General features: G+C 44.8%; 1 protein-coding gene across 9 annotated transcripts in view; it reads right to left on the bottom strand.

Moving 5' to 3' along the window:
* PLCB1 (phospholipase C beta 1) overlaps positions 1–16055 on the bottom strand; it is a 376029-nt gene extending 359974 nt beyond the window's left edge. For all 9 annotated transcript variants that reach the window (XM_027455554.3, XM_027455555.3, XM_027455561.3 and 6 more), the window contains exons 1-2: positions 15646–16055; positions 4478–4555 (exon numbers count right to left, since the gene is read on the bottom strand). In XM_027455554.3, the coding sequence (XP_027311355.1) occupies positions 4478–4555; positions 15646–15744 (177 nt within the window). In that variant the 5' untranslated portion in view covers positions 15745–16055. The remainder of the gene's footprint in view (positions 1–4477; positions 4556–15645) is intronic.
* Positions 16056–19628: the final 3573 nt, after the last annotated feature.

Raw genomic sequence — 19628 nt, 5'->3', positions numbered from 1 at the left:
TTTGCTTGTCAAATGTATTGTAAAACCTAGGAAGATGTAATGAAAAGATCTTTGACCCATAGGGCAGTCCAAATATTGACCGGATTGCTTTAAAGCCCCTATTCAAGACCGGCACAAAAGAACTCTCTCAAATAACTCAGCCATAATCCCCAGCAGCTGGAAAAACGCCACATCTTTCATTTGGACGAGGGCAATGGGAACAACACAATTTACAAACATGCTGAAGCCAAGTCTAATCCTACAGAATCCTACCTACAGCAGGCAGAGCCCTGGGGCTCTCCTTCGCACATCCACTGAGCAGGCCACATTTGGTTTTCAGGCCCAAAGAGACTCGGTCACCTCAGGACACAAGAGGAGAAAGGACCTTTGAGGCCAAAAAATATCATCTCGTTATCACCAGGAACCACAGGGTGTAGTGTCATGAAATGAGAAAGCTCCAGCTCAGGAGAAGCTGGGGAAAACGCCCAGTGGTAGGTACATCATCCCACCTTCTATCAAATACATTCAGAAGCTCAAGCTACGAATTCTGCAAGCTTCCCCAGCCTCGGGAGCAGGGACACCTCCCTGATATCCCATAGCTTAGGTGGTGCTAGCACTCTGACTGCAACCAGCAGAGGAGGAAGCTTCAGCCACGCATCCCCTCCTACTGAGCATCCCCTCCGCACTTAAAGCAGTTTCTCAGCACTGCTTTCCGTTAGACAAATGGGATCAACATCTCTTTACAACAGCTTTTCTGAGGAAGACAGATTAGAAGGCATTGTTGACTCCCCAGACCTGGATGCCTACATTTCATGACACACACAGTTAGACAGCTCATCTCTTTCCACGTGGACTGGGTCTCCATGCCCCCAATTTTCAGCATGCTGCCATGTCGGTGAGGTTACCTACCTGCCCACTTACACATAAATCAATCAACACTAAAAACTGGTGCCATCCATTCGATCGCATAATACAACTTCCAGCTAGAGAATGCAAAAATAATAATGCACAAACTGGCCAACAATACTTATTTCTTGTCCTGTACTGCCTATGCATCTGTTGATAGGCTGATTCTGTCTGAGTGTATCCCCTGAGAACTGCTGTTATCTCTCCTTTTTAGTCTGGTAGAATTTCTTTTCACCTGGTTGAATTTCAATTTGTCCTTCTTCAACACTCATGAACAGAAGAACAAGTGACAGAAATGGCATTCCATTTTCAAAGAAGTAGCAAAGAATTGAAATATGTTTTAGTCAGGTCATAGAAATACAACAATGCAATGAATATTGTCTGCGTTTCCTATAGTTAAGGGACATTACTGAAACAATAAGATATATAACAGATGTTAGCTTGTCACATTAATTATTTTTTCTTTTTTTTTTAAACCCCATGTTGAGAATCATTCAAGTAATAACGTGAAATCAGCCATCACTCTGCATACAGATGAAGCAAGTATTCCAGAACTTTCACCAACAAAAGAATTTCATACTGCAAAACCCAACTAAAATCAGAAAGCTGTCCTGCCATCTGTTTAAAATAGGCTTTAAATTTCCTTGTTGTCATCAGAAAAGAAATATAGCAAAATGCTATGTATGACTATTTTGAAGGCTTATCTTTATCGATGGCAGCAAAATGTAGTTAAATACACGAACACACAGTGAGCGTGTCACACCGCAGGATCCCGCAGTGCTCCTGTCAAAGCACAAGACCAGAGCTGAACTGAATTTGCTTCGCAGCCCCTCACTGCAGCTAAGCCCATGCTACAGTAGGCAGCAAAGGTCAACCTAGCACATAAAAATCAAAGAGGAATGGCACACGGCCAGAAGAACCCGTACACATTTCCATCCTAGGCTACCGTTTACTCTGCTGATAAAGGCAATTTACACAGAGAAGTGTGATCAACCGCTTGGCGATACAAAAGCTCCTCAAGTCCACGTGCAGTGGTGCTGGGCCTGGGTATCTGGCAGGACACACCTGAGCCAGCCCAGACACAGTGAAAGGGTCAAAACACAGCCCTGAAGGAAGAAGCAAGGCGTGTGAGCACAGATCTTGCACTGAGGGAGGCCTGAGCAGCTCACTGCTTGCCTTGCCTGAGGTTGTCAGATGCAGGGAGGGAAACACTACGATCTCCTTCATCCTAAACCCGAAAAGCAACACACAACCCCTCCAGGAACTCAGTTCTTCGTGCGGCCAGAGCTCATTCTGAAGGACTTCTCAGACACACTGCTAGACACTACATATTATTTCCTTTCTCTGCAGAGAGGAAACAGGAAAACAATGCAAGCTCAACCAGTTAGAGAAAGCTACACAGCTACAGCCCCCAGTGACCTAAGCTAAATAAAAAATTAAGAAGAGGAGCTTTTTTTTAAAAAAAATATACAGTGCTTCATGTATTTATTTATTTTAGATTACTGATGAGACAACAGCAACCAAAGCAGCGAGACAAAAGCCAGTTTCTTCAAAACAATACTAGATTAAAAAAAACAACAATCACAGTCACAGAGGGGCTGTGTCCTTCTGATATTACTTCAAGTAGTTCCACTGTCATCACAAGATCACCATTTACATAGAAAGAAGGAAATTCTCTTAATTTCTATATATCCTCCTTTTCAATGTATTTGTTATTTCACAGTAAACACAAACCCAACCATTCTCTGTAACAGCAGAAAGTGGTGTTTCCTTCCCACTCCTTGCAGTATCAGCACCCCAACAGAAATATATTTACTTTCTTTATGTAGGTACTGTTATAATGGGGTACAGGAACAAGCTTTCCCTAATTGCCATGAATTATTAACCAGAAAAAAAAAAAAAATCACTTTTGTTGCCCTTCACAGAGGCTTGATTTGCAAGTTTAAAAATCAAACTGACATTTAATGTCTCTTGTACAAATACCCAAGCTTTTAAAAAAAATGCTCTGGGCATTATAAATACATTTTTTCATGAATATGAGAACAACAATTCTATAAATAGCTATTCTTCACAGAATTGCTTCAAGACATTGTTTTTAGAGACAACAGTAGGAAACTGAAGGAGGTCTTAGTGCCAAATATATTAAAAGTTAAATAAACTCTCCAATCAACTCTGGTTTTCCATTTATTATTACAAAGTTTGCTACTCTTTTTCAACTTAAACAATTAGTTTATGCAAGGGAAGCAACAAATCAGTAGACTGTGCTGTGTCTTGGCACAGCTACTGAGTTGGTGTAAATCAGTCATATCCTTCAACTTCTCAGGGGATCCACTTTGCTTCTTTGGGCAGCTATTTAACAACTCCAGACTGTCAACAGATGAACGCATTAATAACCAGCACCACCTTGTACAAGCACAAGCAAAGTAAGGCAGGATTTTTATTATAACTCCATGATATGACTTTCAAATACACTGACTCAAAACTGTTCTCCATCTCCTCTAAAAAGCAAACATCGCAAGATAACTATGAGCTAATGTAACAGCAAATTGCCTGTACAGTCTGCACATTTAATGGTTGCTACCTCCTCAAGCAATTTGTGCATTGGTATCTAAACATAAAATCAACAGGAACTTGTGAAAAACAGCTACACAATGAGCAAAGCAGGTTTCCATAGCCAGAATAGCATATTTAGTCATCTTGGCATGTACTCCAAAACAAGGCCAAAGGCCCAACACTACCAGGTTTTCAACAGGCAAAGGGTACAGGCACTTAGCTCCTAAGCACTTGAAAGTTCATCTGTAGAAAAGAGGAACCTATTTAGTTTCTAGTTTTACTGCAGCATTTTGCTATAACAATTTCAGCAATAATTTGCTATTACATAGTTTATATGCTTTATGAAAGAAGTTGTACCCAACTGCTAATTGCACAGATGCTTTCACCATGCTGCAAACCACAGTCTCCAACAGCTGGAAATACAACCGTGCTGTTTTCAAGGGGTGACACCAACACCAAACTGGAGTAATACAGCGATGAATCAGGCCATGAGCTTCCCAACAGCTCCCCAGCCATAACAGTGACCTAAGCATGCTGCAATGTTTTTAAAAGAAAATGAGCATCCAGTAAGGATTAGTAAGAATTTCATGACGTGGCCCATCAGGCGAGGCCAGGGAGCGTGGGGCAGTTCAGGAGGAAGAATTCAAAAGGAGCTCCAGCCTTTGGGTATTCTAGCCCTGCCATGTACCACATGGAAGGCAAAACAGAAACCACAAGTCAACTATGAACCAAAACAGCTGGATTGTCACCCATAAACCAAAGCATTTATACAACTCATCGGGCAACAGCTCAACAACGTAGCTAGAAACAATAGGAGCACAGCAGAAATCCAGTCTCCTACCCTTGTCTCCATGTTTTGTGCACCAGGAATGGACCACAGACCTTTTTATGTTCACTCCCCAGAAGAGTAGAGGAACAAACACTGATGCTATGTTTGTCTAACATGGCAGAACCAGCACACAAAGCCTCCTGACTGCTGCCCATCACACCATAGTGAACAGAAAGGATCATTCTGGAGTAATTAATCTTTTCCTCTTACCTTGTTTTGATCTGTCCAGTAGAAGAAAAATCCCTGTGGATCTGTTCTGAGAATAATCGGAGTGACAACAGTGGAGTCCTAGAAGGAAAAAAACAAAACACAAATTAACATGTTAGCATACAGAACACGTAATTATGCGCTAGCTGCTTTGCCACCCCGTTAATGAACTGCAACATCTAGATACTACTCAGAAGGTATCACTTGCAAGACGTCACTAGAAGAATTTAACGTCACCTACCTTATCTCCATTTTCCTGACAGAATGTATTTCCATTACTGAAAAGACAGTATTAAATAACTTCAAATGTGTCAACACATGGAGTTTTTCCAGAAAAGCTGGAAGTGGAGTTAAACAGACATCGCGTGCTAATTGTCAAACCAGAGCCCATACAAAAAAGTACTACAGTTATCACAAGTCCCATATGTGAATCCAAATTAACCTTTGGATATACAGAAAACCTAAATGCCTACAAGCTTTAATTAACAGATAAAGACTGACTTTGCCAACAAAACCTGAGGTAGTGCCTACTATGTTATAATAAGGCTTTGTCAACTACTTTGACACTAATAACCACCACCACGCAGCTATTAGGGTTTTTTCATGAAGTACACATGCTCTTTCCCTTCCCCCAGATCAGTTTAAAACCTGTCTGCTCTGGTAACAAACATAGTTCGGGTCATTTAAAAACAAGCACACTTGTAAGCACTAGCACTAAGGAGGCCTGGTTTCCTACATATTTATGTATTCTGACTGGCGCCTGACCCAGGAGATATAAGCTCTATCCAAAGGCTCTCCTGCAGGTGGGTGTTCATTACATCTCTCACCCACTGGGATTCCCTGGTGCCTAACAATAATTGAAATCAGCGCAGCCTGGTCCTGATACAATTTCTCTTCTCCTTCCTCTGCCATTTTTCATGACATCTGTAAAAACGCTGCTACATGGGGACCCTACCTTTTTGCCAAACTCGATTAAAAAGTTATGGAGGGAGCACAAAAGAGAGGAAGGCAGGCAGGCAGAGAGATTGCTTATGCCTTATCTCCACAGGAAACCAGACTAAATACACAATTCCTCCTCAAACAGAATGTAGATTTTCAAAGTGTTAAAGGTGTTTTACAGCTTTGGTATCCATCTATTTTCAAAGCAGCAGTATGTGAGGTCAGTCTAAATTCCTTTAAGGACAAAAATAGGCTCTGATAGGTTCAAATCAAAATCAAATGCATTTGTGATTTGTTTGTTGTTTTCTTCAAATGCAAGTGAAGTTGTTGGAGGTGGCATTATCATAAATAAATAAAAACTAACTTAACATAAGCGTAATTTCCAAGGCAAAAAGATAAGCCTTCTGCATCATGCCATAAGTACAGTCCTTTGTGATGGAGCAGCAAACTCCCAATAATGGACGTTCATGAAACAGGAAAGTTGGATTATTCCCAGTTTGCATGTTTTCTGTCTCAGCAAAAGAGAAATACAAACTGAGAAGCAATTCCACACAAGGAAGAAATACAAGATCAAGCCCCTAGATGAGTGTAGAAAACCTCTTTGCTACCAGAAGACATGGGCTGGGGATTAACTGCGCCACAGGTACAGTGACACCCAAAGGGCTCCACGTGGGCTTTCGGAGGCTGGTAACAGGCACGGCTGTCCCAGAACTATGGGAACTGCCCAGCTGGGAGCAGAGCTGCTCACACAGCACCACCAACCCCTCTTTTCCTCACTACAACAGGGAAAAAAAAAAAAAAAAAACAGTTCTGGAGACAACACTCTTCTATTATTTTACCTTATTTTTATGTCCCACACAGCCTTTGCATAACTATGTAAAATGAATGGAAAAGACTTGAAATGTCCTTCTGCTTTGGGATGAGATACAACTTGGGGAAGGGGCGGACAAAGAGAAAGAAGAGAAAGAAGAAGTGATGAGAAACAGGCATGAAGAGATTATGTCTCAGATTAATCAGTTGTGCAAGTGAATTCTGTCAAATCAGCTGTTCCAACCCAAAGCTGTTCAGATTTGTCTGTGCTGATGACTTCGAGCTGTCAAAGTAATACTTGTCCAGCTGTGGGTTGTAAGGTGTTGGCCTGAATCAGACTCATAAACGTGGAGCTTGGGGAAGAGAGCCTTCAATATCTAGCAGGCAACATAAAGCAAATCTCACTGTAACAATGAGTTAATTTAAGATCCACTGTGCTTCAGGAAGATTTTAATAAATAAATAAAAAGCAGCAATACACTAAGCCTGTCTTCTAGATTAGCTACACTTCTCTGACATTAAGCACAGCACTATTAACGCTGATGAACATGGGAACCCCACCCTGTCACACTGAATCACACAGAATCAGAGAAATACTTGGTACATGTGACTTGGTGTACGTAACTATTAGGAACCCGTCCATGCAGTTAACAGCAGTAATAAAAGTCACATGCAGAATGTTTTATATATTCTACAAGATAACTATAAATCTAAGTCCCTGCCACTAGGAGCCAGACTATTTAGTTCTGGGAACAGAAGAATGGAAATAAACTTCTCTAGTCAGCTCTGCAAGTTGTTTTGCCCACTCAACAAAGGACAGAGTGTTCATGTCACGTGGAAGAGGTCTCTTGCTTGTGTATTGCTTCGCCATCATCTGCAAAGGTAGGCGACAGTCAAAAAGGTACATAAAAACCTTGGTACACGTCACATTCAGCGAGAAGAGTGGTTCAATTCTCTGAATTAGAAACTTGTTTCAAATGACAGTTGTCTGGTACATTTATTTACTATTTCTCTCTCTATATATATATATATATAATATAGGCACATTTATTTACTATTTCTATATAGAGAGAGAAAAATATAACATATATTATATATATATATACATATATCAGTGTGCGTGTGTATACATAAACATGCACACACACTATTATATGGAAGAAAGTGTGGCTTCTTACCCAGAAGACACACCCGCAGTCATTCAGGACAGTGTCCTGAAGTCCATTAATTCCGTTTCCTCATCCAAAGAGCTGACCTGTCTCATAACTCCCCTGAGTAGAGTTACCAACCACATTCACTTCTACAGAAGAGGCTAACAGACAGGACCCAAGTGATCTGCACTGCCTCTCAGCCCTCTGTCTTCTAGTTGAGGCAGTTCTATATTGAGCTGTAAAAAATAAAGGAAAAAGGAAAAAAAAACAAAACACTCAGAGGACAAACATATAGGGAGCAGAGGTTCATTTCTCCCCTAACCTATTCAGGTCCAGTACACAAAAATAAAACAGATGAAAAGAAAGAAAAAAGAAGGTAGTGTCATACATCCCTAAAACTGTCAAATGTGTGCTAATTTCCCAAACTATGTGTCTAGAAGGGGCACAGATCCACTGGAGAGCTACAAAGCAAGAAGTCCTTTGTGTAGGGGCCCCAGATTCGTAAGACACTTCCAAGTGTATAAAGAAAGAAGCAGGAGTGGTGACCAAAGAAAGAATCAATGGTGGTCAGGCAGGGGACAAGAACAGAGAAGCAGGGTGTCACAATCAGTGAAAACGTCAGTGACTTCTCAGTTGTTTTCTAAGAGCCACCCCTGGGTGCTCCTGCCGAGCAGGGGCTTGGTTTCTGACTGATGGCACTGCAAAGTCCTTGAACAGAAAGACCGAGTGGTCCTATTCCGACAGGCTTCATAGCACACACATGTCTGAACTTAAGTGAGTGATTTTTATTTTTTTTTTAAGAGAGCTACAAGAAGGACATGGAGGTGCTTGAGCGGGTCCAGAGAAGGGCGACGAAGCTGGTGAGGGGCCTGGAGAACAAGTCCTACGAGGAGCGGCTGAGGGAGCTGGGCTTGTTCAGCCTGGAGAAGAGGAGGCTCAGGGGTGACCTTATTGCTCTCTACAGATACCTTAAAGGAGGCTGTAGAGAGGTGGGGGTTGGCCTGTTCTCCCACGTGCCTGGTGACAGGATGAGGGGGAATGGGCTTAAGTTGCGCCAGGGGAGTTTTAGGTTAGATGTTAGGAAGAACTTCTTTACCGAAAGGGTTGTTAGACACTGGAACGGGCTGCCCAGGGAAGTGGTGGAGTCACCATCCCTGGAAGTCTTTAAAAGACGTTTAGATGTAGAGCTTAGGGATATGGTTTAGTGGGGGCTGTTAGCGTTAGGTCAGAGGTTGGACTCTATGGTCTTGAGGTATCTTCCAACCTAGAAATTCTGTGATTCTGTAATAAACAGAAGCAGTCACAATCCGTACCTACAGACTTTTAAAAGAACAGGAGACCAACCTTTCTGATCAGCTCTTCCTACAGGTGGGGCTCACAGCACTGCCTTATTAACCCTGTCCATTGCCTGCTTTTGCCTCAGATTTTCAGAGGCCTCTTCACATCCCCAAATAATAACCTGAATACTTTTTACTCACAGTAGCATTTCATGTGCTTGAACCTTCTCCTGGAAAGTTTCTGCCAAACTGCTTCCAAACCCAACGCTACGAAATACAGGTTGTTTCTGGCAGAAGCAAGTATTCTACAACTTTTCTTTCACCTTGGAGAACGGGCTTGAACTCTGGTTGAGCAAGGGTGTAAAAGCTGCACGGAAGGTGTGAGAAGAGTCCCTGCATGGAGTTTTCTTGCCACCCCACAATGCATGGGGATTGCAGGATTGAGGAGAGGAAGAGGAAAGAAGGGATAGCAAAACCATAGTTTACATGTGTTCAGCAAATAGATTAGCTTCTAAATTCCATAATACACTGGGCACACTCAGACTGGAACTAAACAGGATTACGCAAGCAACTAGCACTATGAATTTCTTTAGTCCGACAGCTGAACTACAAAGGACAGGGAGAAACTGTCCGTCTCCTGGTTTGCTTGTAAAGGAACAGATTGCCAAAAGGGAAGGCTGGAGACACTGCAAGAGCACTGGAGGTTGGAAGTAGGAGAGGAAATCAGAATTGGAACTGAGGGCCAAATAGGATTGGGACTGGATGCAGGACTAAAAGTAAAAGTTGGGACCTGTAAACTGCAATCCCACTTGTTGCACAGGAACATGCAGGGAAATATTGTTCACCATTAGAGCGGTTAAACCCTGGAGCAACTTTGCTGACGGCACCACATGACAGAAGTCATCATTCTGGTAATTAAGGCTAACTTCCTGCAAGTTTAAAAGAGCTACTTCAAGCAGGATTTGTTTCTCAGAAGCAGACTGCCCCTGCCTCTTTCAGGACATCCACAATCTTGGGTTAATTACAGCCTTATTTCATGTAGCTTCCAGTTGTGTGTGTGAGCCCTTATTTGTTGTAGATGCTGCAAAGTATGCAGTGAAGAAGGAAGGAACAAAAACGTATGTAGCCAAATGCCAACTGGGAAGCTATCATCTCTGCCAGATAGTTCTGTGATGCTGAGCAAATCATTTAAACCAAACTGCTCATCGGCGTGACTGCTGTATTCTGATTTTAAGGGAAAACCAGAATTCTATTTCCACATTTCATTATCTAAGTTTTAGAGATGCTGAGCCCAAATCAGTCATCTGCAGTCACTAGGGACTCATTCTGAACATCTGACTGCGTGGTGCTATGCAGTCAGAAAATTGGGTCCAATGTATCTAATCACGGATTAAAAATTAGGAGTTTTTAATGTTGGTCTCTTTTTTTGGACCTGCAACAGTACAATAGGGAACACATTTTGTCATCTAATGGGTCTTGTGAAAATAAATTAAGAGGTGCTTATGAAGCATTTCCTTTATAATAGATAAAAGACTCCGTAACGATTAAAGTTAACTCCACTTCACCACAGCTTTTTATATAAAAAATAATAATAATAAAAAAAAAAAGGCTTGCAGCACTCAAACATTAGGGTGAAGAGTCCATACAGTACACAATCTCAGCGCACTGTTCACTTCTCTTCCATGCAGAATTCTTATTTACTTAAAAGAGACGCGTTCTGATTTCCACTTTCTTCAGTATCTAAGGCTCCAGGCGCTCAGAGGCTACCATAACAGATGTTATCTGCAACTTGAACCACGTGAAGTCTTCCCCAGTTCTTCGGAGGCACACATCTCACCACTCTGCAGGGGACGGAGCTAACTTCAGGCTTTCCCCTTTAGCAAATGTTAACTGTTGAGAAATTTTAAACTCAATCTGATAACTTGTTTATGTTGCAAGAGACCCAAACCACAACTTCTACTCATTTAGGTTAAATATTTTCATATAGCATGGAGCTGTTGTTTGTTTACTACACAAAGAAAGAAAGAAAAAAAAAAAAAAAAAACACAACAGAAACTCTAAAACATTTGACTAACTTCTTCCCTCCAGACTGAAAACATTCAGGAAAAAAAAAATAAACTGTTTTCAGTTTATTGTTCTAGTTTCATACACACAGAACAATGGTTGCTCATTTTTCACAGCCCCAGTACTACCCTGTAGTGACAGACTCGTGCAGAGTTTAGAGAAATGCAGGAGGGTGGGAAAACAAGCTGCACGGGCATCAGCATCTTAAACCGCTTCTCAACATTTCTGGTCTTTTGTTGTTGTTGTTTGATCTCTGCTTATCCATAATGATACTTGGATGTTGCATTTACTTGAAAGCTTAAAGGGGATGTACCTCACACTCTTGATAACTTCTAAGAGCCTGTAACTAAATAGAGAAGCCTGAGAACTCTGCATAGCACTCGTCTGAACTTAAAAAAAAACATAAAGGCAAAGAAGGGGGCTCTAAGAGAAAGAAGGCATTAGAACAGAATTTAAAAGACCTGGGCTCCTTTTTGTTTCTCCCTGGAATACCTGGTGCTGTATCCACTAAACAATACTACCAGTCAGTAGTTTAGTTTCAGTAACTAAAGGTTCCTTTAAAATAATAATAATTAAAAAGGAATCATGTCCCTCACCTTAGGCGTTGCTACATTACCTTACCGGTATTGTTAACTTGCAAGTAGAAGTAAATAGCACAAGTCACAGAGCAAGCAGTCAAATTCTTTATGTAAAGTACATATTATCACTAGGGAAGACGAGAAAGCCTTTAAGCAAGAACTGAAAGCAAACCTATTTTTGAAAATACACCATCAAATTAACTTGCTTCAGTATGCCAATTACCGCTCTTAGAAAACACCAGTTCAGCTGTGCTCTAGCTGGTGCACTATTTGTTAACTCTGCTATGTCTACCTTGTTCCCACTGCAGGCCAAAGGAAAATAAAGGAAAAAAAAAAAAAAAGAGGCAGAGGCAGGTCTCAGCCCCTTCAGACTCCAGCTCAGTGCTGAGGGAAGTCTTTCTTTAAGAAGGAACCTCCTTTACACTCAGGGTTCATTGATGTCCTCAGCTAGCAACATATTTTCCTATGTTAAACTCAGCCCTCTCCAGAAAAGCTTCACCCATACATTTGAATGCATCCTTTTTTATTTATTTTCAAACTGTTTTAAAGCTCATCAGGAAGAGCTGCTACAGCCCTGGGTTTCACTACAGCTGAGGGGCTCAAGTCAGCTCTCCCTCTCTAAGAGATGTCACTTCTCTCTAGGAATGACAGAGCACATCTGTTCACAGACCAGACCAGGGCTTAGGAGACTCAGTCTCTTCACAGCAGTAAAGAAGTGGTTGTAAAATCCCAACTGGAGGCAGCATGAAGAAACAGGACTTGAAGAAGCTCAGCAAACCAGCACCATAAAGCAGGCACACACACGCATGCATCCACAACCCCCCCCCATCTATGCAACTGGTCACTTTGGTCCTTCGCTCACTCAGACTCCAGCTATTTCTGTCCGGTGCCTTGTGAACCCAGTCCAGATATCAAAAACAAGAATTAATTCTAAATTTGGTTTGCTGACTGTAAGACTGCTGTAGATTAAAACAGACACAGTGTGAGAAAAGCAAAGTACCAGGGAAATAATGACCATCAGCTTGATTTCAGTGCTTTGCATCCTGATCCCAAACTGAACTGGTGAAAAGCCTCTAGGTAAGCATTGGATGGCTGAACATGTGCCATTGTAGCCGACCCCAATGCACAGAAGTGTGACTTGAATTGCAAAACCGGAACTTTTTAATTGACCCTAATGCTTTTACAATTTAGAAACTGAAAATGGTCTGCGGAGGAAATGGAATTTCAAGGCTCCCGAGCTGCCTGCCTTCCACCTGCCTGCATTTGATCTTAAGTGCTTGATGTAACCTCTTCCTCTCCTCTGCCAAGATCTCAGCACAGCTCGGGCAAGGCTTTTCTCCTTCAAACCGGATTATCATCACACCTCGGGGGGCGGGAGGGGATGCGGGCACTGGAGGAGATCCCAATGCAATATGTAGCACACTTCCCCGCTGCTCCTCAGAGAGGAGGCCCGTATAACAGTGCCAGTACCACATCTGCCTATTAGCAGCTTCGCAGTTATCAATTAGGCACAGAGCTGCTGGAAGCGCGGGATGGTGAGTGCAGGGCTGGGGCTGTTTGGAAGCCTGTACCGCCGCTGCCTTTGTCAGACGCGTTCTGCGCAGCACACTGCAGCATCCTGCTGAAGGATGCCGAACGCATTCTTTAACGACTATTACTCTACACACCATGAAATTCCTTACACGCCTTTCATGCCCTGGTTAAAATCCTTTCTGCATTCCCATTAAAAAAAAAGCATTACTTTTCAGTAGTTTATAACTCAGCTGAAAAAATTTTGCTCGGGGCTGGAACTTGGTGCAAGTTCTCCGAATTCACTGCAAACTCTCCTTTGCCTTACGAGACGTGAAGACGAGCCAATAGAGCCATCTTTAAACTGCAGAACAAAACAGCAGGACGGTGTACCAAAACGGTACGCCTGCGACAGGAATGAATGCTGCCCTGGTGCACGGGCAGTGCAGACGTCCCGAGCTCCAGTTGTTACTCAGCCACAGAACAGACCAAATTGGTGCATAATCAACACCAGCGTGAGCCCAGCCTCTCCAAACAGCCCCGTTAGTGCAGCAGATCCAAAGCACTCATTACGGCCAATTCCACGTTACTGTCGTATTTTGTAGTTTACTATTTCTCATTACAGCCCATTGTTTCACTGAGAGCCTGTGCACGTGTATTTACACGACAGAGCACAGAGGTTCAGATTAATGATCATCATTTTTAAAAACCCTTGAAGCAGATTAATTGATAGAAAACAAATACTCTGAAGTGGTTATTGGCTACTCAGTGACAAATACCCACAGTCACTGAACATGCATCAGTCTGAAGACCTCCTGATGGCCACAGTGCCAAAGGAAGGAGGTGAATTTCCACTGAAACTTTTGATTTTGTTGGGCTTCCACTGCTGAGAAGAAACGTTAAGGGCAGGAAGGGCGATGTGCACACACACACACACACAGCGTGTGGTCAGCAGTCAGGTACCGCTGGTGTTCTTCCTCACCCAGGTGTGGCTCCATACACAACAACTTCCACAAGACTGCTGAATTTGCTCACAAAAATACTCGCTAAACACAACAGGACTCTCAGACACACTTTCCAGGTATCACCCGCGTATCGCTCAGTATCACCTTTAACCTGAATCTTGTATCTTTTGCCAGATTTTAGCCCTATTTTATTATGGCAGCCTTTCTGTTTAAAATTGAAGATCTTCCATTTAAGTCTATAGCAGACAGATTAGCCACTGAACATCCACTGTGCACGGAGAACACCTCCTTCAAATGCTACGTGTACAGTATAGTGCACGGAAATAGCACTTAAATCATTTGAATTGTTGCCTAATTGCTTGGACTCTTGGTCTGGAGACTGTAATTACACCATTGACTTGACCTCTGGATCTATCTGCGTAAATTTCATGGTAGCTTACCAAACTAAAACAATAACTGCAATGCCAAGGCTGAGATTACATTGTACTACACTGATGAAAGAAACTGAAGGAAAACATTCTCTGACTATCAGGCAAGTGATTCAAGCTTAGCTCCATCTATCTTCAGATCAATCATAACCTGTGTCAAGCCACTGTTTATTACTGTGGACAAGGTCAGGTTGCCCGGTTTATTAGAAAGGTATTAGCTCCTTATTGTAAATAACATTCCACACCACAGTTGGATCAGTTTGTGTTTTTTTAGTGTTCTTTCCCTCCTTGAGAGCCTTTATCACAGGTTTATAGAGGTCAGGCTCACACATTTGGCTGCTGGACAGGCTGAGAGCAATGGCAAAGCAGCGACACGTAACAGGACAAGAACAGTTGTCAGACACATGAACTGCTCCTTCTCCCTCCCGCCAGTTGTTGCTGTGCGTGTCCTTAGCACAGCAGAAATACCCAAGAGCTGTGTTAAGGCTCTCAAAACAAGTTATCCTCACGGCTCTCCCGACACTCAAACTGCCCAGCACACCCACCTTCTTCCCCAGCCACTGCCCTGCCACAGCTCCAGCCTCTCTGCCCCCCTGCCCCCAGCCCACCCAGTGCCAGCCCTGTGGGGCACCCGGCCCTCCATGCACACCCAGGGCACAGACACCCCATGTCATGCTGCAGGCACGATGCTGCGAGACCAAAGCCAGCCGTCCTGCCTGCTCTCCTTCTCTCCTGCACAACGTTTGTACTTTCACGGTCTGACAAAAAGGCAGCTAGCGGAGAAAGCTCAGCTTTCCGCTGCCTTCCTCCGACACAGTCCCGGGCACAGCCTGCCCATGAAGGTGAACCAAAGCCACGCTCCTCTGCTGCCTGGGGCAACGCTTGGCAAAGTGTCGGGAAGCAGCAAGTGGCAAGGGGAAAGCAGGGGGGGATTCTGAGGCGAGTCCCGTGTCCTCGCCAGCCGAGGAAGGAGAGAGCCTTCCGCAAAGGAAGGAAGATGAGAGGGAGCGGGGAGCTGAGGGACAGCGTGCCCGGGGCTCGGCACCCCGCCGGGCTGCGGGAAAACAAGGCGAGGGACAGCAGCCACAAGGACAGGACGGGGAGAGGCAGGGAGGAGGGAAGGAGAGACGGAGCAAGAGCCAGGGAACAGGTTGAAACAGCCGCGTTAGAGCCGCGGGGATGGAGCCGAGCAGGCTGACAGCAGGGAGCCGGAGCACGGCTCCTACGGGCACAGCGAGCGCGGGGGCGACTTCAGGCTTCGGAGAAAGTTTGGCCGCCCGGGGCTGGCGCTGCAGCAGCACCCCCGGCCCGGCACAGCCCAGGCGGTGCCACCGAGGGTGCCCCAGCGGCCACCTGCCCGCGGGGCGGCCCTGCCGGGCTGTGCCCCCAGCCGTGCCGGGCTCCCCGGCTGCTCCCGAGTCCCCCCCCTCCCCGTGCGGGCAGCTACTCACATCGTCCCACTTGACGAATTTGACGCCTTTCTTCAGCGCTTCGGAGACGCAGACGGGCTTGAGCTGCAGAGCGTGCACGCCGGGCTGTGCCCCGGCCATCTGCCCCGCATGGACGCGCCCGGCACGGAGCCGAGGAGCCTGGGGCGAGCGGCCGGCAAGGGCTGAGGGGGAGGCGAGGCCGGGAGCCGCGGCTGGCTGCGGGCAGGGCAGGGCAGGGCAGGGGCCGAGCGGCTTCAGCGGTGCCGGCCGAGGGGGGAGGCGGCGAGGCGGCGGCGGGCAGGGCGAGCCCCGCGGCGGCGCATCCCCTATACGCGGCGGCACATCCCCTATATACGGCCCTGCGCCCGCTCGCAGCCGCTCGGCAGGGGCACGGCGCTGCCCGCTCCCCGCCCGCCCCTCCTCCTTCCTCCTCCTCCTCCTCCTCCTCCTCCTCCTCCTCCTCCTCCTGCTGCTGCTGCCGGGCGCGGCCCCGCGGCTCCACCTGGCGGCGGCCACGGGCAGCGCGGCCACGGGCAGCGCCCCCCGGGGCTGGGCAGGGCCCCGGGCACCGCGCGGCGCCCGCTGCCGCCCCCTGCAGCGGCTGCAGCTGCACTAAAAGGGGCCGGGGCACCCCAGGGTGTGCGGGGAGCCAGGGTGAGGGGCAAGGAGGGGTGCCCCTTGGCGAGGTCAGGCTGCAGGAGGGGTGAGCGCAGGGGAAGGTGAGGGCTGCTCTGGGAAATGGTCGCGGCACGCTGCTTTGCAGAAGGGAAAGGCAACAGCCGGCCTGCAGAGCGGTGAGTGGGACAGCAAAGGAGGGAAGAGTCGAAGGAAAACGTGCATGCGCTTCCCATCAAAGCTTGGTGCTTTAAATGCACAGAAATTGCTTTCCCAAAGCTCGCTGCTTCCTCAGCATTCCTTGATTCAGTTTAGGTATGCTTCACACAGAAGACAACGCTGGTAAAGTCTCCTTTCACTCACCAAAATCCTCAATCCAAGGTTTTATAGGAAAGATTTGAGAAGAACAAAGCCACACGTGTGCCAGAAACAGCCTTCTCTCCCCTAGAGTCCCCGAGCAGCCACGGTGGAGATGAAGCATCAGATGACGCAGCACAGGAGACTTCTGATTTCCCTGTAAAGGCTTCCAGTTGACCCTTACAAGTTAAGGGCAGCAGGCCAAACTTCTCCCATAGACAAAGCAAATGATGTAAAAGAATGACTTCAAAGAAAAATTGATTTTGTTTTAGGGGAATGATGTTTCAGAAGATTACCAGGTAAAAATATATATGCTATAGTGACTTCAAAAATATGCTAAGGTGACTTCAAAACCAACAACAACAAAGCTACAAAACTGGCACACTGGACTCCAGATTTGCTCTTACTGTTAGTTACAGGGTTGTTAAAGCTTGCTGGTCCTCTGCCAAATTCTTTCACTTCAACAAGAAACTTTTCATTGCCTTTTGCAGGAGCTGAATCCACTCCACAACAGCCTGCGCAGGCAGCATGCACACTCTGGGGCCAATCATGCCATTTGTTCAGTGTTTTATTCTTATCAACCTTCCATGCAAATAGGGGTGCCGTGTCAGTCAGGCTGCAAGTCTGCTCCCTCCCTGCTGTGCTCCATTTCCCACTGATTTGCCAGGATTTAAACAATAACAAACTCTGGGGTTGAATGCACTGCTGCGGGTACAGGATTGCTCTCTTTATGATGGGGGTATGGGGGAGAACTTTTCAGTACCATGCTCACATCTGCCCTTTCATCCCAGTGTATAGTATACTGAAGAATGAAAACAAAATATTAAAATCCCACAGAAAGTAAGAGCAAAGAGCCCAGATCCTACCGTACTTATCCATGATCACTTAAGCACTTCTCTTCATAGGAGTCTGCCAAATTCAGCTGTCTGGAAAACATAAAACTACCAGTGACTGGGGCACCTCTGGCTGTTTTCTCAACAAGCCCATAATACGTTTTTGCTTGGCCTAGGACTTCTTTAAACTGTCAGGAAAAAAACAATTACAATTCACAATGATACCTCCTGATTCCTGATGATAGCACAGAGCCCTGGGAAGCCATTAGTCTGACCACGTAGGAGCTGACCCTATAGATCAGTACAAGATCTGATACTTGTGGGTGATATTTCAGATATGAGGTGTTGTTTGGAGGAGTTTTGTGGCTTTTCAGACTTAACTGTTTTAATCTGATGAAATGTACCGGACCATGGTATTTGGCCGAAGTGAAACATGCCTTTTGTATGGCAGATAGCTAATGGATCGTGCATCAAAAGGAGGAAGAAGCACAAAAGGAAATGGCACTATGACTGTGCCTATTAAACATCAATTCTGGAAAGTGCTTATGATTCAGTGTTTGCTGAAATCCTGGGCTCAGTGAAATCAGTGGGAATTTAGGCAACCCAGACAGCTTATGTGTTACACTGTTGTGCAGCTAGCCCCTGCTCCAGCTCCGAATATCTTTCCTGGTACATAAGGCAAACACATTCAAAGCACATCTAAATTCAAGCCTCTTCCACAAGGCATGGCATCAGTGACCTGGAAACAGGCTATGCGCAGCAGGATCACTACACCCAGAAAGAGTACGATTATCTTATCATTAGATGATGGGACTAAGTCAGGCAAAAGAAAAACCAGACACCTTTTATCCAAGTGCGCAGTAAGCCTCACTAAATACCTAGCATTACGCCTATCTTCTGTTTCTCCTTGACTCAGCCCTTTTAGTTCCATGGAATTAGAAGATGTACTGTTAAAAATAAACTTGCAGGGAGCTTATCCAGGTAGTTGTTGAAAATTTTACCTATCAGATGTGATACACTCTGGTCTTGCATTGCTGCAGGTACTGGCTTCTGAATGGTTTTCTTTTTGCAGGTTCCAAAATCTCAGCCTGGACAGTGCAATGGTTGTCTCGTGTAAACAAGTCACTAGAATGCAATATGCCTGTGAACCATTGTTACTATATGGCATACTTTGGGAGCAATATTTCATTTCCAGAGGAATAAACTGAATACCCAGTATGTTTGCATTCCCACGTGGAAATGCAGGTAGACAAATAGGAGAAAGGAGATACAGCTGATTTAAATAATAGGTGGCATTGATCAAACCCAGGTCAGATGAAGATGCAGAGAAAGCTCTACTGAAAGAACGTATCATGAGGTGATAGGAGAGATGCATTAAAATGTAGTCTTTTAATATTGATTTCAAAGAAATATACATGAAATATCTCAGTGACATTTGCTGTCCTGAGTTTATTGGTGTAAGTCTGTATTTTTAAAAGAAGCAGTGGCCTCAGCCTCAAAAATGCTTAAATGCACCGGTACACCTGACATACGAAGAGTTAAACATAAGTGGCAGTGTTTGCAGGATTTGGGATTAAATATGAACTCGGATTCAACAAAAGTATATCATCCTAATTGCATTTTAAATTGGGCCAAATTATACTTTAATTATCAGTGGGAGCAGAATCATTAACTTCTACAGAACAACTCCCCGGAAAAGAAATATAGAAATTGTGACCCTACATCTCTGGTAAAAGCAGTCGTTCTGAGAGAAGCACCGTTTAAGTTATGTAGGCAGCAGAGCTCAAATCTGAGAGACAAACAGTGCAAGGTGTAGTGAAACTGCCTCGTACATGACTGTCACATCAAAAAATGAAACCTACTGAAGGTAATAGTCCTGAGAGAGAATTATTTTTTTTAAGTCACTCATTTACTAAAAGAGTTTACCTGTGAAATTGTCACTCCATAAACTCACGGCCAGCGGAATATGCTTGTACTTAATTTGATCAATTTACTGGATGTCATACACGCCGAACATCAGCAGTCTGATACATCCTTTATCTTTATGAGTGAAACTGATAACTTATGTGGCACAGCCACTCAATCAGGTGACTCTCCGAGAGTGAATATCAAATTCTGGCACACAAAACACCACCATAGCAACAAAGACAGCCTGGCAACAGCAGCTGCTGCACGGAAAGAAAATTGGAAGGGGAGGGG

Source organism: Anas platyrhynchos, chromosome 3 (assembly GCF_047663525.1).
Source record: "Anas platyrhynchos isolate ZD024472 breed Pekin duck chromosome 3, IASCAAS_PekinDuck_T2T, whole genome shotgun sequence".
Taxonomy (NCBI): Eukaryota; Metazoa; Chordata; class Aves; order Anseriformes; family Anatidae; genus Anas; species Anas platyrhynchos.
The sequence above is the reverse complement of the archived record's forward strand: the minus strand, read 5'-3'. Positions and strand labels throughout refer to the sequence as shown.